The sequence below is a fragment of the Apodemus sylvaticus genome, chromosome 3, assembly GCF_947179515.1.
Source record: "Apodemus sylvaticus chromosome 3, mApoSyl1.1, whole genome shotgun sequence".
Lineage (NCBI taxonomy): Eukaryota > Metazoa > Chordata > Mammalia > Rodentia > Muridae > Apodemus > Apodemus sylvaticus.
Genome location: NC_067474.1, coordinates 72,527,787 through 72,552,961, shown reverse-complemented (window position 1 = coordinate 72,552,961; position 25,175 = coordinate 72,527,787). Strand labels below are relative to the sequence as shown.

At 35.8% G+C, this 25,175-nt stretch overlaps 1 protein-coding gene across 5 annotated transcripts in view; it reads left to right on the top strand.

Moving 5' to 3' along the window:
• The window catches only part of Ecpas (Ecm29 proteasome adaptor and scaffold), a 125,867-nt gene that overhangs the window by 60,994 nt on the left and 39,698 nt on the right, over nt 1–25,175 (top strand). For all 5 annotated transcript variants that reach the window (XM_052176548.1, XM_052176549.1, XM_052176552.1 and 2 more), the window contains 10 exons: nt 8,653–8,738; nt 9,186–9,264; nt 10,278–10,327; nt 11,335–11,401; nt 11,490–11,612; nt 14,106–14,209; nt 16,688–16,811; nt 18,215–18,295; nt 19,256–19,478; nt 22,459–22,550. In XM_052176548.1, the coding sequence (XP_052032508.1) occupies nt 8,653–8,738; nt 9,186–9,264; nt 10,278–10,327; nt 11,335–11,401; nt 11,490–11,612; nt 14,106–14,209; nt 16,688–16,811; nt 18,215–18,295; nt 19,256–19,478; nt 22,459–22,550 (1,029 nt within the window). The remainder of the gene's footprint in view (nt 1–8,652; nt 8,739–9,185; nt 9,265–10,277; nt 10,328–11,334; nt 11,402–11,489; nt 11,613–14,105; nt 14,210–16,687; nt 16,812–18,214; nt 18,296–19,255; nt 19,479–22,458; nt 22,551–25,175) is intronic.

Genomic DNA, 25,175 nt, shown 5'->3' with positions numbered 1-25,175 from the left:
CCACCTCCCCTCCTCTACCTCCCCACTCTTTCTCCCTTTCTTTCCCCAACTTGTGGATCATATGTAAGCTCTCAGCAACTGCTTCAGCACCATGCCTATCTGCCTGCCTTCATGATCTCTGTCATGATGGTCATGGACTCAGCCTCTGAGCAAGCCCCCAATTAAATGTTTAATTTTATAGTTTGCCTTGTCATGGTGTCTCTTCACAGCATAGAAAAGTGATCAAGACACACTAAAAAGTCTGCTCTTAGTGTGTTGTTGTTGATAGTAGAAGACAATTCAGACTCTGATTTATTCCATATTCAGTCTTCTGTGTATTGTCAGGAAGAACCAGGAGAGTCATTAATAGTGATGGGCTTTTCCCGGCCTTTTAAAGGAGCCAGGGTGGGATAGACTCCTTATCTACACCTACCAGCCTATCACTCAGGTACATTAGGGTTTTGCCCAGCTCTGGAAAGAATAATGGTGATGGGAAAAGCCACTCTTTTTTTTGTTGTTGTTCATTTGTTTGAATTGCTTTTATTTTTTTATAGTCCAGTTGTTGCCCCCTTCCTGGTCCATCTGCCTATAAATTCCTCATTCCATTCCTCATTCCTCCTCCCCACTGTCTTCAAGAGGATGTCCCGTCCCCCTTTACCCCCAGGCCTGGCCCCTCTACTCCTAGAGCCTCAAGTCTTTCAAGGGTGAGGTGAATCTTCTCCCATTGAGGCCAGACCAGGTTGTAATGTGTCAGGGGTCTTGGACCAGCTGGTGTGCTGCCTGGTTGGTGGCTCAGTGTCTGAGAGATCCTTGGGGTGGGGGTGGGGGTACTGGTTGAGACTGCTGGTCTTCCTATGTGGTCCTCACCTTCTTCCAGTCTTTCCCTAATTCAACCATAGGGGTCCCTGACTTCACTCCAATGGTTGTGTATAAGTGTCTGAATTAGTTAGCTGGAGAAAAGCCACTCTCAATGCATCTGTGCCATGCCTGTGACCACTAGTGTTGTCATGGTGCCATTTCCTAAGGCCACACCCAGCCAGTTAAGGTAGGTACAATACTAGAGGAGGCTCACTCTCCAAATTGTTGTGGTCTGTCTCTTGCTCAGGTGGACTGGTAGCACAATAGTGCTGCAGCCAGCAGTAGGTGATAAGGGCGTGATTAGAAGTCTGGTAGAGAAGGACTTCGAATAATTTTAGCACTGGGCTATCCCAGAGCCTCCACCAGCTAACAAAGTCTAGGGCTGACTGCTTTGTTATGTACAGCAAGTGAGGTATTGCACTATATCATGCTACCTGAGTTTGGGGTTGTATTCACAGCAACATTCCTTTGCTGAGGTACTTAAGCCAGATTGCTCCAGGGAATTGCATAGTCTTGGGAAGCTGTGATGTGTACTTGAGGCCAGCTTCAGGATGTCAATGATGTGAGGCAAAATTTTGGTTTGCCTTAGACTCAGTCAGGTCTTTGCCTCATTTTGGGACATGTATAATAGTTCCAAATCAGGAGTGACTGTCATGGAGCTTTTAATTTTTACCATTGTGGATGTGGAACTGACTCCAAGATATCTTAAGGTAGCTTTGGGACTCTTGATGGAATTCTGCTTCCTGTTGTGCAGCTAGAGGTTGCAGGGGCAATGAAGATTTTCAATTGTAGTTCCAGTGGTTCAATCTGAAGTTAATGATTTACTAGTGGCATTAGTCTTGGGGTTCTTGTAGTGAGCCTCTTTCTGAATTTCAAGATTAAGGCCTAGACTTAATTCCTTTGCCTTCCCTGAAGCAAGAAACATTTCTAAACTTCATAGTTTTCAGATTCCAGTTGAAAGATGAAGCTAATAAGTACTTTTCTTCTGTCTTGTTCATTCAGCCTCCTCTTTTTCCTTGTCGTCTTCATCTTTGTCTTCTTTGTCTTCTTTTGTTTTTTGTCTTTGAGTTATAATCAAACTAGGGACTGTAGGCACCTTGTTTCCTTAGTTCTTCTGAGGGCAGTTTTGTGTCTGTAAGGTGATTTGGAAGATCTTTTTTTTTTTTTTTAACTCAGTGGCCATCTTCCTCTGCTTTCTTCAGAGATTACTTTTAGAATGCTAATGTAGTTTTTTTATTTCTGGTTGAATGTTTTTATTAAGTAAAGATGAGGAATTTATTTTTTATTTTAATTTTTGTTTTTTAATATATTAAACACAATATATATTTTATACCAATCATAAAAATGATGAACATGTTATTAAATGAACATAAAAAGATAAAGTCTTTTTGTGTGTTTGTTAGTTTGTTTTGTTTTTAGTAGAACTTAAAATCTTGGCTCTTACTGTGGTACAAACCTAAAATAAGAACAATTTTTAGACATTTGAGTTCATTGTAATAAGGCTGTAATTCATTGTCCCTCACAACACCAAAGGATTTTACCTCCATTGTAGCTAAGAGTAGGCACAATTATTTGGATACAGATTTCCTGCTCTGTTCAAAGCTATTTGACTTGAGTAACTGTCATCATTCTCAGCCCACGGGAAACAGGTTACATTCATTTAAGAAATGGTGTGTATATTAAGATTGTCTATCCATAAAGTCATTCATCAACTGTTTCAACGAACGGTGGTTCTGCTTGGAGGGTGGCACAGACACTGGGTGAGGGTAAGATTCTGGTTCATTAGCTGTGATGATTTTGAAAAGCATTCATCTCAGAAAAAGAGTAACTTATAAGGTCATCTTCTTCAAAATTGATACAATAATTATAAATATCAAGTAAAACATTCAGTCTCACTCTTTGTTGTTCTCTCACAAGCCACCTCCCAAATTAATTGTCTATGTTTCTTTTGGTTGTATAAATAAATAATTTTGAAATATGTAAGCTGTTATGAAACCATTAATTCATATTAATTCATATTAATATGAAAACCATAGTATAGAGTAAAAACATCACTGGATTTCCAGACCATTATGTGGTAAATAGCAAGACACTGTCACGTACCAACAGGCAGAAAGTATATATGGATTGTATAGTATTGGACATATTTCTCCAATTACCAAATTAGAGAGACCACTGGGTGACAGCCAACAAATTTCTAATTCCTTTTATTTTTGAATTTCAGTTGATTAGAATATGTTGGTAATATTTATTTTCATATTAAGAGATATTAAGGAAGAGTGATTGTTACTTCCTGTTATTTTTGTTGCTAGAGGTGGAATTATGTTTGTGTGGGTTTGTTGAAAGATTACTTTCTTGCTTTTTCTAGGGTGTAGTTAGTTTCTCTCTTTGTGTTGGTGTTTTCTATTATCCTTTGTAGGGCTGGATTTGTGGAAAGATATTGTGTAAATTTGGTTTTGTCATGGAATATCTTGTTTTCTCTGTCTATGGTAATTGGGAGTTTTGCTGGGTATAGTAGCCTGGGCTGGCATTTGTGTTTTCTTATGGTCTGTATGGGATCTGCCCAGGATCTTCTAGCTTTCATAGTCTCTGGTGAGAAGTCTAGTTTCTTCGTTTAGTGCATTTGATGTTTTTATTATTATGTATCTGGAGGACTTTCTGGTCTGGTCCAGTCTATTTGGAGTTCTGTAGGCTTCTTGTACATTCATGGGCATCTCTTTAGGTTAGGGAAGTTTCTTCTATAATTTTGTTAAAGATATTTACTGGCCCTCTAAGTTGGGAATCTTCACTCTCTTCTATATTATCCTTACCAGGTTTGTTCTTCTCACTGTGTCCTGGATTTCCTGGAAGTTTTGAGTTACGAGCTTTTTGCTTTTTTGCGTTTTCTTTCACTGTGTGTCCATGTATTCTATGGAATCTTCTGCACCTGAGATTCTCTCATCTATCTTTTGTGTTCTGTTGGAGATGCTGGCATCTATGATTCCTGATTTCTAGGTTTTCTATCTCCAGGGTTGTCTTACTTTACCTGCTGTGCTGTCAACAGTCTTATTCAGTAATGATGTATCATAACTGATGTGAAGTTGGTTTACTAACTAGTTGGGTAAGGAGTGTTTATCTTTTGCATGTTCATAGCAGCCCTATTTATAATAGCCAGAAGCTGGAAAGAACCCAGGTATCTCTCAACAGAAGAATGGATGCAAAAAAATGTGGTATATATACACAATGGAGTACTATTCAGCCATTAGAAACAATTGATAAAATTCTTAGGCAAATGGATGGAGCTGGAGAACATCATACTAAGTGAGGTAACCCATTCTCAAAAGATCAATCATGGTATGCACTCACTAATAAGTGGATATTAGCCTGGAAAACTGGAATACCCAAAACCTAATCCACACATCAAATGAAGTACAAGAAGAACGGAGGAGTGGCCCCTTGTTTTGGAAAGACTCAGTGTAGCAGTATAAGGCAAAACCAGAACAGGGAAGTGGGAAGGGGTGGGTGGGAGAACAGGGGGAGGGAGGGGGCTTATGTGACTTTCAGGGAGTGGGGGTCCAGAAAAGGGGAAATCATTTGAAATGTAAATAAAAAATATATTGAATAAAAAAAAGATATTGCTGCATAGGTTTCTTATAATATTTTATGTTTTTCCCAGGTCCATTCCCCATACCTTTTTGACCTTATTCCCAAAGATGAAAGAAGGAAAAAAGGGAGAGGAAGGAGGGAGGGAGGGAGGGAAGGAAGGAAGGAAGGGGAGGGGGGAGAGAGAAAATGAGAGAGAGGGAGAAAGACAGACTACCAAGTTCAATTTATGTTGCTCATATACTCACTGGAGCATGATCAACCTCCCAGTGGTCAGGCCCTTAATGAAAATAGTCCTTCTCTACCTCTACACCTATCCTCTACCTTATACCCCCTATCCCCCCAGAAGCATTACCTGTGAAGAGCTACACTTCAGAATCTGTATCACAATTTAAGAGTCCTCTTTGTTGATTGTTTTCAATGAATGTTTTTTTGCGGGGTGTGAGGTCGAGGAGAGAGGTCACAGAAGCCTTCTAAACAGTTTTACATGTAAATACTTAGTGCGTTGGTCTGGTTTAAGATTTCTGGTTTCTAAAACATAATAAATACCAGACTGTCATAGAAACTCGTCTCAGATATCCTGTTGTACCCCAGAGTCGGGGTGGTCTTACTGCTATGCTGTGCTGTGCTGTGCTGTGCTGTGCTATGCTATGCAGGGAGTCTGGGGACAGGGCCCAGGAAAGCTGTAGGCCACTGCGTACCCTTCTGTCTTTAGTGTCGGCTGTCCCCACAGCTCACCAGGCCTGACCTTGTGCTCTCAGCCTGGGGCAGCACTGTGCTCTGCACTTTCCTTGCAGCAGGACGAGAGATAGTAGTGGGCCTATTCAATGATAATCTGCAGCAACCGTGTTCCTTGTTAGATTCTCCACCATCTTTTCTTTCAATTTCATGATTCTTTTAAAAGCATCTTCCCATGAGACTTGCCTTTTTTCAGATATTCTGGAGATATCTGCAGACTCTATTTTGCAGCAGGGCAGTACTCTGTCTATGGCTTGGGTTTGGACTGTTGTAGATCCTCCATGGTGGCTGCAATGAGGGCAGGAGAAGCTCCCAGCCCCCAAACTGTGCCAGTGGTGGCACGTCTCATTTGTGCACTGAGCACAAACTGGTTGCTGCAGATTATTATTTGTGGCCTAGTGTGTGATCCTGGGCACCAGGGATTCAGGAACTGCACAGCAGTCTGGGTCCACTCCGCTCCTACATGTCTTTTCATTTTAAGCCTCAGATTTTTTTTTTAAAGGTATTTAAAAGTTTTAGTGTTTACTTATTTTGTGGTTGGGTAGAGAGGGCACTGATGCCATGGTGAGTGCATGTGTAAATAAGAGGAAATCTGCTAATTAAAATTTCCTATCAGTAGGCTATGATACAAGAGTACATGTAATTACTCCTTACCAGTTTTTACAAAACTTGTAGTTTCCACTGGGGAACAAGGAAGAATCCACGGAGTTAGCTATTACTGTGGTATTCTATACCACATAGAATTTACCAGGAGACAAGGTCATTTGGGAGAGAGAAGTAGGCTTCTTAATTACATGTGTCATTCAGAACAAATTGTAATAGTAATTGTCACAGCAGAGGTCAAAATTAAAACATTTTATAAGTGTGTATTTGGACTTCATTTATTGCATAAATAGTGTTAAAATATAAAACAGTAGATCTCTGAGTTCTGTGAAACACTCATCAAATACCAATATTAAATATTAGAGATATCTCTTCAATTAGATCTAGTAGTTCACACTTGTAATTTCAGCATGTCTGAGTCCGAAGCAAGAGGATTGCCATGAGCTCAAGACTAGCTAGAGTTTACAGTGTAAGACCTGTTTGTAAAAGAAAAAAAATTATCCCCTACGTTTACCACACACACACACACACACACACACACACACACACACACACACACACACAAAATACGTGTTAGATTATTCTTACACCTAAAATCATTATTATACTGTTCTTAAAGTTACTGTCAGTACTTAACAATAACTTTGGATTTATCAGTTAGCAGTGAGAATCTGGTTTTATACTTGGTATTATGCTACTTCTGTAAGACATTTTTTTTTAAGTGCTGGTATCAGATAAGATTGTCATCATTTTACTGAATTTATTATAGAATTCTTCACTTTAAGTTGTCAAGGTGTCACTGTGTAAAGGTGCTTGTTGCCAAGCCTGACAATCTTGAGCTCAGTTCCTGGAACCCACATCATGGAAGGAGAAATCACTTTCATGTTGCTCTCTGATCTTCCACAAACATGCTATGGAATGCCCCGCCTCCAAATAAGTAAATACAAAAAGATAATAAATGAAACAATAAAAATAAAATAAAATCCAGTGTTAGACTATTTTTAGACCTGGTGTTTTAAAAATTATTAATCTTATAACATGGTGAGATGATACAAGGATTAATTGGAAATGCTTATGTTTTATGAAAAAAAAGATTTATGATCCATATTTGATATGCAATTGTTAGGTGTATTTTCCTGTTCAAATCTGAGGTGGAATGTCATATGCCTCTCAAAGGTGATCAGGGAAGAAGAGGCTCATCTGCATAGCAGCTTGAAGGACTATGCTTCTGATGGGGGAAGAGAAAGGCAGAATAAAGTGTTTAGTAGAATGGTAATCCTGTTATTAGAAATGAGAATATAAGGAAAAAAGAATTGTATAGAAGGTGGGCAGTGAGTTTTGAAAACACTGGACTTGTTTTTTAAAACACAAAATTACTAGAAATATTATTTAAATCTTATGAGATACATGAATATTTGGCCCAAAACTTTTGGCAGGTGCCAGGTATATTATATGTCTTCTGAATCAGAGTGATCAGAACACTACCCAGGAAATGGTGCCTTGAGACTGGTATCTAAGATGGCCTGTGGCAATCTTTCCTGTTTATGGAAACAAGATAATGTGCAATTATTGTAATGTTAAGGTGTTGCCTTAGTTAGGGTTTTACTGCTGTGAACAGATACCATGACCAATGCAAGTTTTATAAAAGACAACATTTAATTGGGGCTGGCTTACATGTTCAGAGGTTCAGTCCATTATCCTCAAGGTAGAAGCATGGCAGCATCTAGGCAGGCATGGTGCAGGAGGAGCTGAGGGGTCTATGTCTTCATCCAAAGGAAGCCAGGAACAGACTGGGCATGCTCAGGTATCTAGAAGATCTCCAAGTTCATCCCCACAGTGACATACTTCCTCCAACAAGGCCACACCTCCTAATAGTGCCACTCCCTGGGACGAGCATATACAAACCACCACAGGTGTCTATTCTAGACATGGGAAATAAAGGCCTTTATCATCTAGAAGGATGAAATGGACACATAATTACCAAGCCATAGCCTAGAGAGGTACTTCAGTAGAAGCTGATGCCCACCAGATAGTGAAAGCACAAGGAAGAGTGTGTTGAGTGGAAAGAGAGGCGGGATCTGGAACACTAGATACAGTGGCATGCTTTAGTGACTAATAGGGCATGTTAGATGTTTATTACGGGAGAGGGGAGTGGCGTGCTGGGTGTGGGTAGAAGTGGTAACATGAGAGAGACCCAGCCATGGACACTGTATTTAAAGGAGCTTTTGTGCATACAAGATGTGGGGAAAAGGTTGGCAAGAGATGGGACCAGAAGGGAGAATCTCCTAACTATTCGCCATTTACTGAGCACAAAGCAAGAGGACCAGCTTCTGTACTCTAAACTTCACCCATTGTTTTAATCTTTGGAATATTGCTATGAGGGAGGTGTTAAAATTTTGTTAAAAAGAACAAACAAAAGAAATAGGGCCAATAACATGGCTTATTAGTTTAAGGAGCTTGATACCACACCCAAGTAACCTGAGTTTGATCCTTGGAACCTACATAATAGATTGAGAACTGACTCCAACGACTTGTCCTTTGACCTGTAACAAATGTGGTTTTCTGTCTGTTAGTACAGGGAACTTTTATCTCTCAGCCATGGCTTCATTTTCTTTTGGTGGTAGTAAGTGAAGATATATTCTAAAAGTAATCCTAGCTGAGTATGTATTCTGAAACTGAAAAAATTTGATAAATTCCTAACTTATATTATCATTGTTGGATATATAAATAATATTTTAGCTTTTAAAATTGGCCAGGTAGTATATTCAATATAGAAATTACATTAGTTTTGAGGAGCATAATGTAGAGTCGAGGTTTGTTATTAAATGGTGACTGCTATTTGAAAATGCCAGATTGTTAATTGGTATCTTTGACTTTGTTCATTTTGCATAGGTGGTATATGATGGACTTTTTGGTACAAATACAAACTCAAAGTTAAGAACACTGTCCCTGCAATTTGTACATCACATTTGTATAACGTAAGTTTTATTTTATTTTTAAAGCTAGTTAACTATTTATTCATTTTTTTAGAGTAATCAAGTTTCAGGTAATTTTCTTCCATTTTTCCTAAAAAATAAATTTTGGTTTATGTAAGAGGGATTCCATTCTTTCAGATTTATTTTTATCATTTAAAATGATATGTCTGTGGGCATATGTATGTATGTGATGGTTCCTGCAGAGTCCAGAAAAAATTGTTGAATCTCCTGGAGCTGGAGTTGCAGTTTGTGAATAGTTTGTAAATTGCCCAGAGTAGGTGCTGAGTAACACTTGGGTTCTGTGGAAGCCAGAAGTACAAGCTTTTACTGTTGAGTCATTTATCTAATCTCTAAAAGGAGTCCATTCTTAAATATTGTTCAGCCTCATTTATTGGTAATATTTTAAATCATCTTCTGAAAGGATATCTTGATTTTTGTTTTTATTTCAAGTTGCCCGGAAATCAAGATAAAACCACTAGGTCCTATGCTTTTGAATGGTCTCACTAAGCTAATAAATGAATATAAAGAGGTAAGTGACTTGGTTTTAAATTTAGCATTTTATAAAGTATTTAATGTAATAAATCTTCTGGGCTCATCCATTGATATAGTTAATGTTTGGCATTGACTTTTGTTTGTTTGTTTCCTTCCCTCCCTGCCTGCCTCCTTACTTATCCCTCTCTTCTCCTCCCCTCCCCTCCCCTCCCCTCCCCTCTCTTCTCTTCCCTTCCCCTCCCCTTCCCTCTCCCCTCTCTTCTCCCTCTGTACTTTTTTCCTTTCTTCCTTCTTCTTGTATCTCAGTTGTACAAATTAGGTGACAATCATGTTAGCAAGTTGGACATGCCTGACCCAGTCTAGATAAAACACAGAACCTAATCTTACTTCCAAGTATCATTTACAAATTTTCCCAACAGATGTGTCAATAAGTGCGTGTTCAGATAGATATTAGATGCTGAATTCTAGGTTAAAAGGACAAAATTTATCTTACAGGAGTAAGATATGTTCTGAGTAATGCTGATTCTCAGTTTTTGTGACACTGTTAAAGCTCGATATTTTAGGCGGAGGCTACTAATTTCCATAATGACTCTGATTTCATTAATTTGTTATGGTATAAGAAATGAAAATAAGTCATTTATTTTATTACAGGTGTTTAGAAAATTGTACTTATGCTTATTACATTTGGGAGGATAATAGCGTGCCAGAGTAGGGATAAAGTTCCCAATAAGTCAAGTGTATTAGAAATTACTTTGGTGTTGGCATTATGTATGATATTGAAAACACCACGAAACTAGTGCCAGATAAGAGAAATCTTTGATGTGTGACCAGTGTATTTGGAGTGAGTTAAGGATGCAGGATTTTGTTTGTATTCTCTTTTGTTCTGGGTTTGGATATTTTTGTTATTTTGATGGCATTATTATGCAAGACACTGTGATTGACAAGTCAAATAACACATGTCATTGTGGCAAAAGAGTTTGCTGTTTGCTGTTTAATGCATTTTTTTGTGTGATGTTTTTGTTCCTTTTTTTTTTTTTTTTTAATTTTAAGGACCCTAAACTACTGTCAATGGCATATTCAGCTGTTGGAAAGCTTTCCAGGTGAGTAAAGTTTTTTCTTTCATTTTTGCTTTTTTTTGATGTGAGAGATACCTGTTGGAAATGAGAAAAACTTATCTAGTATTAATGTGACACTGTAATTAATGTCACATTGGTATTAATGGATAGAGAATAATTTGTTATGATTCCATCAGTAAATGTATTTTATGGCAATAAGGTAATGCCTTCATTTTGGAAAATATATGGGTCATTTAAGTTTACATTTGAAAATACAATCTTAAATTTAGTCTTGAAATTAGGTTTTAAACTTAATTGTGCCAAAATAGGTTACCATTATGATTGCATACTGGATTATGCAATATAGACATTCAATTAACCTTGTGTTCTTGTTGCTTCTTATCACTAAATCTTATACTGCTGTCTGATATTATGAACATGAATGATTGTGTTTTCAAAGATATATCTATTTCCCTCTGCTCAATATGATTTCCTCATTCCAATTCCTTCTTGTGTCATCTTACTTCACTTCATACTGGAGGCGGAAAAAGACCTGAAATGTTTCAGTGGTCCTATATGTTGCTTTGGCTCCACGTACAGATTGTATATTACTTGTCTTTGATGTAAAGGGAAAGAAGCTTCAGGGTTCAGAAGAAAGTCACCCACGATCAATTTATAATACTGGGTTGTCATAAACTCTGTCCTTATGTCTATTAGCAAAAAGTAGCAATACCTCTTATGATGACAGATTTTCATTTAATTTGTAATTTATTATCTCTTCACATTAAAATCAGGAATGTTAACTGAGTATATGGAATATTATAGATGGAATATCTAGAAAACATATATATTAATGAAGGATTATATAATTGAAAAGTCAAATAATCATGTTAATAAATATTTGGCTCCTGGAGAAAGTTAGTTAATGATACTGACATTGCTTTCAGTGTTGTGAAAGTGTGAGTTGATGGATGTTTCTATATATAGTTTGTTTTCTCTCCTTTTCATTCCATGGAAATTTATGACAATGATATTATTATATTCTCTTACAGTCGAATGCCCCATTTATTCACTAAGGATATAGCACTTGTGCAACAGCTTTTTGAAGCCCTGTGTAAGGTAGGGAAACATTGTTAAGTATACACTGCTTCATGGATACTTCCTGAACATCAGCAGGGAAGAAAACACCAGTTTACTGTCTTTGTAGGAAGAACCTGAGACTCGACTTGCTATTCAGGAAGCATTATCTATGATGGTGGGAGCTTATAGTACCTTAGAAGGAGCACAGAGAACTTTAATGGAGGCGCTTGTAGCTTCATATTTAATAAAGGTAGGCCCATCTTTGTGAATGACAATGACCAGTCGTATATATATATATATATTACATTAATTTTTTTGCTGATAAATATAAATTGTACATAAAGAGTATTATTTTCAGTAAGTGTGTACAATTTTATACTATTCCAATCCAGATAAATGAAGAATCCCCTTTGGGGTTTTCTTTTTAAATATGCAATATACTTTAGCATCTGTAGACATTCTTTTATACAGTAGGACACCAGAACTTACTTTTTTGTACTAACTTATTTGTTACCTGTAGATCTATCTTTTCTCATATTTTCCTGTCCTTTATCTGTAAACTAATCTATTCTTAATTTCTGAGATTGACTTTCTTAGAAAGTTCTCTTAGAAAGACTCGAGGGAGTCTAAGAGATATGGAGTGAGATAGTGTGGCATTTGTTTTTCTATGCCTATTTAACCTGTTTTCTATTCCATTCATGTTGCTGCATATGCCAGTACTACTTTTTAATTATTTTATAATTCTGAAGATTGAACCTAGGGTCTTGCTCAAATACAAATGCAAATACACTTAAATGCAAATATACTTCTACTGAGCTTATTGCCATATTGTATAGTGTTTAGAAGGAAATTTGGTTTTTTTTTCTGTAAAATTTTGATTATTAAGAGGTATATTTGCATTTATGATTTATCACTTTTCATTCTTCATGATGGAAATGTGGTTTGGGTCGAGGTATGCATATTGACTTATATTTAAGCTTTTGCTTGGGAAAACTAACCTTAATGCTCTGTTTTCCAAGCTGAAAGTTTTTTGTCATAATTGGTAGCTGAACACTGCTTTATGAGATCTGTAGTATCACTGTTGGACAAATGCAAAAAGACAAATCATATTTGTCAAGATGACTCTGTAAGAAGAAACCTAGTACCATCCACTGGACATGCCCTTCCTTCATGTTCCTGTTTGCTTTGCAAGGGAATGTAGGCATTTTGGAATATCTACAGTGTGTATGTATATAATATATATTTATTACAAGCTATATGTATTCATATCAATATATTGCAGGTTAGATGTATATATAACTTGTAATAAATAGTAAAACATTATTAAATGTTTGCCTTAATTAGTTCTTTTTCTTCCATGTCTAGAGAGAGAGAAAAATGGGAAAGGTAATTATTAGAATATACTGGTGAGATTAACATAAATGTGATTTTTCAAAACAGTTAGACATGATATATTCATGTGATGTAATTATTAAGAGGGTCAGAAAAGTATCTGGTGTCACTGAAATATGAAGAGCAAATTGTACCATTATATGTGTTTAAAAGCTTGCTATATATATACATATTGCTATGTGTGTGTGTGTGTGTGTATATATATATATATATATATATATATATATATACTGCTATATATGTCATATATGACAATAAGTGTGTGTATGTGTGTATATATATACTTATATATACACACATACACACACTTATTGTCATATGCTCTTGGTGTCTTGTTGTGTGCTTCATGGTCTTATAGCAAAGTCTTAGACCTATCTGGACACTCATTAGAACACTTAATTTTTCCAGAAGATCTTAAGAGCAAGAGTGATGTATGTATAATGCTTATAGATAATGTTTCTGCTCACAAAAATCTAATCAAGTAGCAGTATTACCAAGGCAAGATAAGTTTTTTTTCCGTAGACTACTTTTAAAGTATCCAAACCATAGGTTAAATTGTTTAATTTAAACTTGTCCTTAATATCATTTTTTTGTAGCCCAGGGAATGTAGATAGCATGAATTCGAGAAGAATAAGGCATTTATTTCTTAACTTCTCACATATTTCACTTAGGTTTGTGGCTGGAGCAATAAGTTGGGGAAGGTACATATAAGTAAGGCTTTGGCATCAGTAAATTAAGAAACTAGCCAATTTCATAAATTTTTAATCTAAGAATATATTTGCATAGTTGAGTTTCTGCTCTGAAGTCATTGTTAACTTCAAAACAAATCTGAGAAAGAAAGAGATATTTTTGTTTCAAAATTATAGTAAATAAGGTCAGATTCTGTCCCTTGTAAAACATCTCAGTTTCAGTTGTGTGGCTAAGAGTTTGAAAGCTGGGGAGACAAGGATAGTGATGAAAAAAACTTCACAATGAATGTGCCTGCCTCCATTTTTTTACTGGAGATGTGTATGTGCAGAGATCTTTACTAGGCCCTCTGTAGATCTTTGGTCTGTTTGCAGGGTTCTTGTAAGTCATAAAAGTGCTCATTACATATGTCAATATTTCTAAGCAGCGTTATTCAAGATCTTGAACAGGGCTAGGTGGTAGAGCTTGTATATAACAATTGTGAGGTGCTGGGTTAAATATCCAGCATTTCCTATGCCCTCCAAATAGTGTTCTTGAGCAAATGATTTTTGTTTAGGCATATATTGATATATTAAATTTGAATGGTATACAATTATGCTGATAATTGAATTCTTTTTTGGGGTGTGTGTGGATGAATGTTTTTTTGTATGTGTGTGTTCAATAGCCCGAAGTTCAAGTTCGGCAAGTTGCAGTGAAATTTGCCAGCACGGTGTTTCCCTCCGATCATATACCTTCCAGATACTTGCTCCTACTGGCTGCAGGAGACCCGTAAGTTTAAAGAGCTGTCAATTTGAATTTGGGTTACCTTTAAGTATATTTTAATGTTCCTAAAATTTATGTTGCTTGTTGGATTAATTGTAAGTATATATCTATATCTATCTATCTCTCTGTCTATATATATTTGTTTGTTGGATTTTTTTGTTTTGTTTTGTTTTTTCAAGACAGGGTTTCTCTGTGTAGCCAGGCTGTCCTGGAACTCACTTTGTAGGCCAGGCTGGCCTCAAACTCAGAAATCCGCCTGCCTCTGCCTCCCAAGTGCTGGGCTTAAAGGCACGCGCCACCACTGCCCAGCTAGTATATTTTAAAGTTACTAAAATTTATGTTGGTTGCAAAGTTGACTTATGAAATTTAGAAGTAATTTATTAAGGAATTCAAAGTATAGCCCACTTCAGATAACCTGTAGTTCATATAGCTGTATATTTATTTATTGAATTATAAGTATATCTGTAATATATGACAGATAATATAGAAAATTCTTATTAGCCAAATATAAATAAAGCAAACCTTATAATTGTATACATATTATAAATATATTAGATATATAATTATCCAGAGTTCCTCTGTAGGAGAAAAAAGGATTAATGTCATTGATTGATACATATTTAATATTTCATGTTGTTAATGGAATATCATTTTATGTCTAATATACCAAGATTTAAAAATGAAATGTGTGTATGTGTGTGTATATACACACACACACTTTTTTTTTAACTTGTTAGTGAATTTTATGACTGCAATTCTGAAGTGTATTTTTAATGAGACCAATGTGGTATTCTCTATACTAATAAGGCATCTTTCTTCATTTATATATTTCTGAATTTTAAAAATGATTTTAATCATGTAAATATAGTAAAATATGTGTGCATATTAAAATCTTAATAGACCTTTTATCTGCTTTATAGTCAATGGCATGTTTTATAGGCTTTTTATTTATGTATTTTTAATGTATGTTTACTCTGTATGTACACCTGTGTGCCAGAAAGGGCACAGATGGTCATAAGCCATCATGTCGGGTGCTGGGAGTTGAACTTAAGAACTTTGGAAGAACAGCCAGTGCTCTTTACCTCAGACCCCTAGTCAATGGCATTTTAAGATGTGTGAAGTACTCTAATATCTGCCATAATATGTAGTTATTCCTTTTAAATTAGATTATTGTATTTTAAAGCCACATTTGTGATAAAGCTCTAAATAAAATTAAGCTTCCTTTTATCGCTTGCATATCCTTTCTATAAACTCTGTGGTCTGTTTAAAAATAACAAGAAGTTACTTGATAAACATTTGAGAATTTTAATTAGTTAAGCTTTATGCCTGTAATGTTTGCCTTCAGTATAAATTATATATATTAATAGGATTTTTCTGTTTGATACTTTATAGATCCTTTACTTCTGATTTCTGATCTTGATTTTCTCCTTATTTGTTTGCATTTCAGTTTGGCACTACTGGTTTTGGATTGTTAATCTTGATTTTGTTGACCTGTCTCCTCCCCCCTTTTTCTACCTTAAACTTTTCAACTACATGCCAGATTGCTTAAGGTTTTTGAGCTAATATAGCAATTGATGTTAGAATAAGGTTTCAATCCAGGAACTTAAACAGGCCTTAGCCAGTATTTTTATTTACAACACACACACACACACACACACACACACACACACAGGAACTTAGACAGGCCTAAGCCAGTATGTTTATTTACATCACACAAACACACACACACACACACACAAACTTAGGCCTTAGCCAGTATTTTTATTTACATCACACACACACACACACACACACACACACACACACACACACACGCCAATATTTTTATTAATATCACACACACCCACACACACCCACACACACCCAAGCATTCCTGATTCAGAATTTTCCCTTTTTGGTTTAATAAAAGTTGTTCTATTAAGTGAGAACTCCTGACAGTGCAAGGCCCAGTCTGGTCATTCCTTCCTATCTGCTCTTTATTGGGTGCTGTTAGAGCCCAGGGGTAGTTAAGGAATATTCAAAAGACTTCTGTGCTATAGAAGCAAAGCTGTGAGGTCATTTTTATAGTTGTTTTACTAATGCCATTCATTTACCAGTTTTGTAGAATTGTAGACAAACAACCAAGAGGTGTCAGGATTGAGGTGGGAATACAGAATACAGGATACTCTTCTGACTTTTCATGTATGTTATAGTTGTGACTTAGTTTTAATAAGAGTTAATGTGCAAATAGAAATTTACATAATGAGTTATAATTAATTTGTCTTGTTAATGATGCAAGCCAAGCGACTCTGCAAATCTCTTTAAATTACACAAGGGATGTAATTTCTTATATTAATTTTTTAATTTATTGCTTATATAGCCAAAACTATACTCAAGAGATTTTGTTAGAACTCTAGCTGTCAAATAAAATTTGTTTTCCTTCTTAAGTGATCACTTTTCAGGTGGTAAAGTTTAATTTTTATTTCTTCTTTGTCCATCTAAAAGACGAGAAGAAGTCCATGGTGAAGCACAGCGTGTATTACGATGCCTTCCTGGTAGAAACAAAAAGGAAAGTGCTTCTAAGCAGATGCCATCTTTCCCAGAAATGGTGTATTACATTCAAGAAAAGGTAGGGATTTTAACTGTAGGTAATTAATTTGAAATATTTAATAAATGTTGAAAATAAAAACCAACATTTTGAAAGTACAGATACCCTAATTAAATAGTAAAGTGCCTAGCAATTAAAGTATTTACAGTAAGAGGAAACCACAAGGTAAGGAGAGAAATATAATTTTTACATGCAGTTAATTTGTTTTTCTAAAATAGGAATGACTTGTAAACATTTTGAGTAGATTGAAAAAAATTTCCTTTGGTATGACATAGTTAAAAAAATCTTTAAGATGTCTTTATTTAAAATATCTTTAAATATAGTTAAATTAAATTTGCTTGTTGTTGTTCTTTAGGGTACCAGGTGTCATAAATTCAAGGATGCTTTAGAGAGCAGTTGAGATTTTCTATGATTATTATTCCATATTCTATGGTAAATCTTCATTTTCTACAGTGTTTCTGCAGCTGTGTCAGAACGTTGGGAGCAGTAATTTTCAATACTGACTGTCCCATTTTTTTTACATTGGTATTATTTTGATTATCTTAGAGAATAACTCATTTTTGTGAGAGGTATATTGTTTTGTTTAGAAAAGACAAATGCATGGACTGGAGGGCTAGCTCGTGCATACATGGCTTTTGTAGTAGATCTGAATTTGATTTCCAGCACCTGCATACAACTACCTGAGACTATTGCTCCAAAGAATCCAATGCATTTGTCCTCTGTGGGTACCTGCACTCACATGTATGTACCCACACCGTCACATGTGTTCATATAATTTCAAATGATAAAAAAATAAATCTTTAGTCATGGAGAGAAGGGTTAGCAGTCAAGAGTATTTGCTATCTTGCAGAGGATCTAGGTTTGGTTTCCTGTGTCCACATGATACCTCACAATTATTTGTAACTCCGGGTCCAGTGGATCTAGCAACCTCTTGCCTCCAAGAACTGTGCACTCATATGGTGCACTTAGATACATTCAGGCAAAACATGTATATCAATTAAAACAAGAATAATTAATTTTTCTGAAAAGAAGAACTCTTTAAAAAGGAAGATAAAAGATGCCAAGAGATGGCTCAGAGATTAAGAACATTGGCAGCTTTTCCATAAGACCTGAGACTGATTCCCAGCATCTACATGGTGACTCACATCCTTCTATAATTCCAATTGCAGAGGATATGATGCCCTCTCTGGCCTCCATAGGCACTGTTTGAATGTGATACACACACACATTCAGGCAAACATGCATACATATATACAAACAAACAAATATATATGAAACAAAAATCAAAGATAAATGCAAACAGATAATAGTGATATAGCCAGCAGTAAAGTTATTTTCAGTTGAGTAAGAGAACAGTTAATTTTAATTTAATCAAATTAAAAAAATTAAAAAATTTTAATTTGTTTTGGGATTATTTTTATTAGGCTTCCCATCGAATGAAAACTCCAGTCAAATACATGACGGGAACCACTGTCCTTCCATTTAATCCAGCAGCATTTGGAGAGGTAGGACTTCAGCGTCTTTCTGTAATGTCTATGAAAACTAACATCATACCTAAGCTGCTGTGTCTGATCTTTTTGCTTTATAGGTAAATTCATATTATGGTTTTATTGTGCTTTTAGGTTATTTACTTTGAAAAAACAAGACCCAGTATTTGATAATTTGTTTTGTTTTAATTTATAGGATTTTCTACCCATCCCCATCCCCCTGAGCTGGGAATCAAATGTGGGGCCTTAGGCATTCTAGGGGAGGCACTTTACTGCTGAGTCACACTCCCAGATTTCCAGTCCCAGGAAGAGGTTTTTTTTTTTTTTAAATAACAGAACATTTGGTTACTGTTGGGCTTTTGTAGTAAGTGGATTTAATTTTTAAACCAACATACTATTGAAGTTCCTAGAGTTTTCAAGGTTAGTAAGCAAAATAAGATTTACCACATTTTTTGAGAGGATTAACTCACCACATCCATTAAAGTGTATTTTATATTTTAAATTATTTAACTAGTGAATATTTTTGTTTACAGTAAGAAGATGGTTAGGGGCTGAATTCCTTGGTACAGTATATGCTTAGCATCTAAAAGGATACAGCTTCAATCTCAGCATGAAGAAGAAACAAAAGTCAAGTTTTTTACTTCCATTAAAAGATATATCTGAATTTGTGAAATCTTGTAATACCTTTTATTAAATTATAATAATTTACTTAGCATATTGAATCTTGCTTCCTGGCTTCCATTAAGATTTTGTAAAGTTTTGTGAAAGAGGGTGGGGATGTAAAAACTCAAAATTATCAATTTGAAGAAATTGCCCCAACACTGGTTTTTTAAGAAGCTGGTACCTTGGGGCTGGTTAATTCCTAGCACCCACATGGCAGCTTATAACTGTAACTCCAGTTCCAAGGGTTCTGACATCCTCACACCAATGCAAATAAAATTAAAAAGAAGTTGGTTTTTCTCATCCTTTTTGTTTTAGATAGTTCTGTATTTGCGCATGTGCCTGGCTCATAGTGCAGGGGTGGTGCCCACCTCCCAGAGTTTGGCAGATATGCAAGATCATGCTCCAGCTATTGGACGGTACATACGAACTTTAATGTCAAGCAACCAGGCGACAGCTTCATCTTCTAATAAGAGTGGAGAAACCAACCCTGTTCAGATCTACATTGGCTTGCTTCAACAGCTGTTAGCAGGTGTTGGAGGTAGGAAGCTAATCTTACTAAGAAAAAATATTAAAGCAGATAAGCAAAAAGTTAATTTTACCTTTTTTTTATTAGATATTTTCTTCATTTACATTTCAAATGTTATCCCCTTTCCCCATTTCCCCCACTCCTGGAAACCCTCTATCCCATCTCCCCTCCTGCTTTTATGAGAGTATTCCTCTACCTACCCACCCACTTCCACCTCCTGGCCCTCGATTCCCCTACACTGGGGCATTTATTGAACCTTCATAGGACCAAGGACCTCTTCTCCCATTGATGCCCCACAAGGCCATCCTCTGCTACATATGTAGCTGGAGCCATGGGTCCCTCCATGTGTACTCCCTGGTTGGTGGCTTAGTCCCTGGTAGCTCGGGTGGGGGAGTGGGTGGGGGGTGGGGGGGTGGGGGTGGTTCACATTGGTGATATTGTTGTTCCTTTGGGGTTGCAAACACCTTCAGCTCCTTCAGTTCTTTCTCTAACTCCTCCTTTGGGGACCCTGTGCTCAGTCCAATGGTTGGCTGTGAGCATCTGCTTCTGTATTTGTAAGGCCCTGGAAGGGCCTCACAGGTGACAGATATATCAGGTTCCTTTTGGCAAGCATTTGTTGGCATTCACAATAGTGTCAGGGTTTGGTGACTATATATGGGATGAATCCCCAGGTGGGATTCCTGGGGATGGATGGCCTTTCCTTCAGTCGCTGCTCTACACTTTGTCTCCATACTTGCTTCCATGAGTATTTTGTTCCCCTTTCTATACAAATAATCAATAAAACCAGAAGCTGGTTTGTTGATAAAATCAAGATAGATAAAACCCTTAGCCAGACTAACCAGAGGGCACAGAGACATTATCCAAATTAATAAAATCAGAAATGAAAAAGGAGACATAACAACAGAAACTGGAAATTTAAAAAATCACCAGATGTTACTACAATAAGATCTTACTACAATAGCTTATACTCAACAAAATTGGAAAATCTTGATGAAATGGACAATTTTCTAGACAGATACCAGGTGCCAAAGTTAAAATAGGGTCAGATAAACCATCTAAACAGTCCCATAACTCCTAAAGAAATTGAAGCAGTAATTAATAGACTCCTGACCAAAAAAAAAAAAAAAAAAAAAAAAAAAAAATCCCAGGACCAGGTAATTTTAATGCAGAATTCTATCAGACCTTCAAAGAAGACCTAATACCAGTCCTCTTCAAACTATTCCAAAAATTAGAATCTGAAAGAGCATTACCTAATTTGTTCTATGAGGCCACAATTACACTTAAACCTAAACCACACACAGACCAAACAAAGAAAGAGAACTTCAGACCAATTTCTCTTTTGAACATTGATACAAAAATACTCAATAAAATTCTTGCCAACCAAATTCAAGAACACATCAAAAGGATCATTTCACCATGATCAAGTCGGGATTAAACCATTCCTTCATCTCAGGGATGCAGGGATGATTTAATATATAAAAATTATCAACATAATCCACTACATAAACAGACTTAAGACAAAGCAAACAAAACACATGATTATTTCATTAGATGCTGAAAAAACATTTGACAAAATCCAACACCCCTTCATAGTAAAAGTCTTGGAAAGATCAGGAATTCAAGGCCCATACCTAGACATAGTAAAAGTAATATACAACAAACCAGTAGCCAACCTCAAACTAGAGAGAAACTTGAAGCAATCCCACTAAAATCAGGGACTAGACAAGGCTGCTCTCTTTCCGTAATTATTCAATATAGTACTCGAAGTCCTAGCCAGAGCAATTAGACAATAAAAAGAGGTCAAAGGGATACATATTGGAAAGGAAGAAGTCAAAATATCACTATTTGTAGATGATAAGATAGTATACTTAAGTGACCCCAAAAATTCTACCAGAGTTCTAAACTTGATATACAACTTCAGCAAAGGGGCTGGATATAAAACTAACTCAAACAAATCAGTGGCCTTCCTCTACTCAAAGGATAAGAAGGCTGAGAAAGGAATTAGAGAAACAACTCCCTTCACAATAGTAACAAATAATATAAAATACCTTTGCGTGACTAACTAAAGTGAAAGATCTGTATGCCAAGAACTTCAAGTCTCTGAAGAAAGAAATTGAAGATCTCGGAAGATGGAAAGATCTTCCATGCTCATGTATTGGCAGGATTAATATAGTAAAAATGGCTATGTTGCCAAAAGTAATCTACAGATTCAATGCAATCCCCATCAAAAATCCCAACTCAATTCTTCATAGTTAGAAAGGGCAATTCACAAATTCATTTGGAGTAACAAAAATTCCAGCGAAATTTTTGCGAAAACTATTCTCAATAATAAAAGAACATCTGGAGAATCACCATCCCTGACCTCAAGCTGAGAGCAATAGTGATAAAAAGTGTATGGTATTTTTACCTCTTTCTTCAGTATTTGCCCATCTGGCTCAATGGATGGGTTCCAAAGTCATGTTCTCAAAGATGATCCTGGTTAAACTCTGGGCATCAAAATAAAAAGACATTAGTTTGGGAATGATACTTGTACGAGGAGATGGTTATGTGTATGTGTGCGATTATAGGGATGAGAGAAATAAGAGGGTTGAGGGTTATACTAATTAGAATATACTATATAAATATATGAAATTCTCAAAATTCAATAAAAATCTAGAGCAGAACTATTCCTACCTTCTTGACTTCTGTAATTAAACATTGTCTTTTGTTTACTTTCTTATCCTACCTGATTGATCCTTGATACATTTTTCATGTCAGAAAGCAAATGTTGATGTAGATACATACTTTGTCTTTGAAAATACACGTGAAGAGCAGGGCATCCTTTTGATAATTAAACTTTATTCTATATTTAGAGTGTATCTTTTGATTTTTAGTTCAGAATTTGTGTTTCAGCAGTAGCATTATATTTGAGAGAAACTTAGGGTAGGGATTTTTGTATAAACAAATGAATTCTTTTTCATGAAAGTTAAAATGTTTCTGGATTCTTATTTAGGTTTGCCAGTCATGTACTGTCTATTGGAAGCTGTGTCGGTGTATCCAGAAAAATTGGCTACGAAATTTGTAGACAAAACAGAATGGATCAAGGTATTTCCTCATGATATGTGTTTTTTTTTTTACTCCATGATTTTTTTTTACTTCAGATATTTCAGACTAATTGAAAGGTTTTGGTCTTTCTACCAGTCTTCTTATGCCTTTCACTACCTTTAGGTTATTTTAAAATTTCCCACAACCAAATACCAATTGAAAAGTATGTAGGCTAATATTTTATAATAGGTACACATATTTTGAAAACATACTTATATTGTATATTTGTCAGTAAAACACCTCATTTCTGTAACTGTATACTGCCCTCTTAAATCTCAACAATCTACCCTTCTCTTGTCTTTGACAGACATGCGAAGTACAATAATAGTTTTATGGGGTAACCTTTTATTTGCTTATGCATATGTACATAAAACAATGCATTTAAAATCTTTTTCTTTCTTGTACAAAAGATAGCGCACTGTTGACACAGTTTTGTACTTATATAAGGAATAGAAGAGCCTATAGCTAATCTTACAACTATGGAGCAAACTTCTATTTATTTTAGCAACCTCATCATTTTCCATTGTAAGGCTAATTTTGGGTTGCAGTTGCTGATCATTTAGGGTACTTATCTGTTTCAGTGACTAATTACTATGTAATTCTTTTTTTCCTACAAAGAAAGTCTCATTTTTTTTTTAATAGCAAAGCATTTTATTGTATTTCATGGAAGAGATGTAATAGTGAGAAGTATACTTTCCTGTTTTCCCAGCTGTGGAAGACAGGTGTCTGTGATGTTTACAGTGCCTGCCCTTCATGTGGGTAGTACTGAGTTATGTGACCAGCTAGGTGAGAGGTGTTCTTTCATGGTAACACCAAAAATGTTAGCAGGTGTAGCAATGTAAGTTAAATTTGAATTTTAGATTAGAGTTTTTAGTTAAAATATGGCTCATACAGTTGCAAACCTCTGCTGTGCTGTGTAATATAGTTCCTTTTAGAAATTGTAGCTTGACATACAGGAAAACCTATGGATGGATTTTATCTTTAAATGTAAAATAGGAATATAGTTTTATATTTTTCTTTTAAAAAATTTTGTCTCCAAAAGTGCTTTTTGCTTTAAAAGGGTTTTCATTCTCTGTGAATATTTTTTAATTTAAACTAATTTTGTGAGTGTTGATCTCTTGGTAGAAGGTAAAAGTTTTCTATCATAGGAAGAGAGATCAGACTGAGTTTGATTCTAAGGCCTGTTATGCTGTGATCTATTTACCAAAAATATGGTTTGATTCCTGTTTTATGGTCTACATGATAATAGTGCTTTTCACTTTATTAAAAAAAATTTATGCTGAATTTTGGAAACATGACTTTGCATATGATGGATAGGTGTTTCCCTCTAATCTATAATATAGCCCCTTTAAATTTTTAAGTAGTTGAAAAAAAAGTTACAAAAGACATTATTTCATGACACACAAGCTGTAGTTCTCATTTTATTGGAACACAGTTGTGTATAACTGTGCCTGCTTTTGTGAACCGCAGTGGCATAATGGAGTCGACTCATCAGTGACTAGATAAAAGTTTGCTGATCTCTATTTGAAATCAACTGTATTTTATCTGTTTTAAAGTTTTGTATCTCTTTATGAAAATACAACTAAGATTTTTATATAATTTCAGCTCATAAATTTTTTTATTTTAATTAAAATATAATTACCATTCCCCCTTCTTTTTCTCCTTGTAGCCCTTCTCATGTTCCCCTCTACCTTTCAAATTGATAGCCTCTTTTTCTTTTCTTTTCATTATTTCATATATATGTATGTGCATGTATATATGTGTATACACACATACATACTCATACAGTTTGATGTTTGTTTTTTATGTGTATGTGATTTGAGGGCTGACCACTTTGTATTGGATAATCAGTCAGGGAGCTCATTTCTGCTAATTCTCCCTCAGCAGTCATTTGATTGCCTGTAATTTTTTGTCTAGGACCTGGTAAGATTTCCCTCTTGGTGTGTTAGCATCTCTGTTGATTATTGTCACTGTTTGGGGCTTGTTTGTTCAATTATTTTTGAAGAGAGGCAGTCTTGGTATTCTGGCTCTTAAAACACCCCTATCCATCAACCCTGTTGTTTGCTATTATGTGGGTTAAAGAGATAGGAACTGTATTCCAGATGTATCCATTCATGCTGAGCTCCCCCACAATCCATTGATGTTTTATTGCATTGTGCTCAATTATGGTTTTCTATAATGGCCTCCATTTGTTATAGAGAGAAGCTTTTTTGATGAGAAATGATAGCTATACTTATCTCTGGGTATAGATTTAGAGTGTAGTTAGGAATTATCCTGGTGTAAGTGGTGATAGTAGATTCTCATCTAAAATCTATGACCTCACTAGTGCTAGGTAGTTGGCTAGTTTTCTGGTACCAGGAATAATTTCACTCCTGTTGAATGGGTCTTGAGTCCAGTTAGACAGCCCTTGATTAGCATGGGTATAGGGAGTGCTGCTACTGAACCTTGATGGATACCTTGCTGGTCATTGTTGTGATTAGTAGGTGTCATAGCTGAGTAGGACTGTTAATTGTTTCCCTCCCTTTGTAGCTTTCATAATACTCTCTGGTATTGTGGAGGCTAGATTGCAGGAAGAAGGATTTCAGGTTAGATCCAGTTCAAATAGATTAAGCTTGTTCTTTTGTA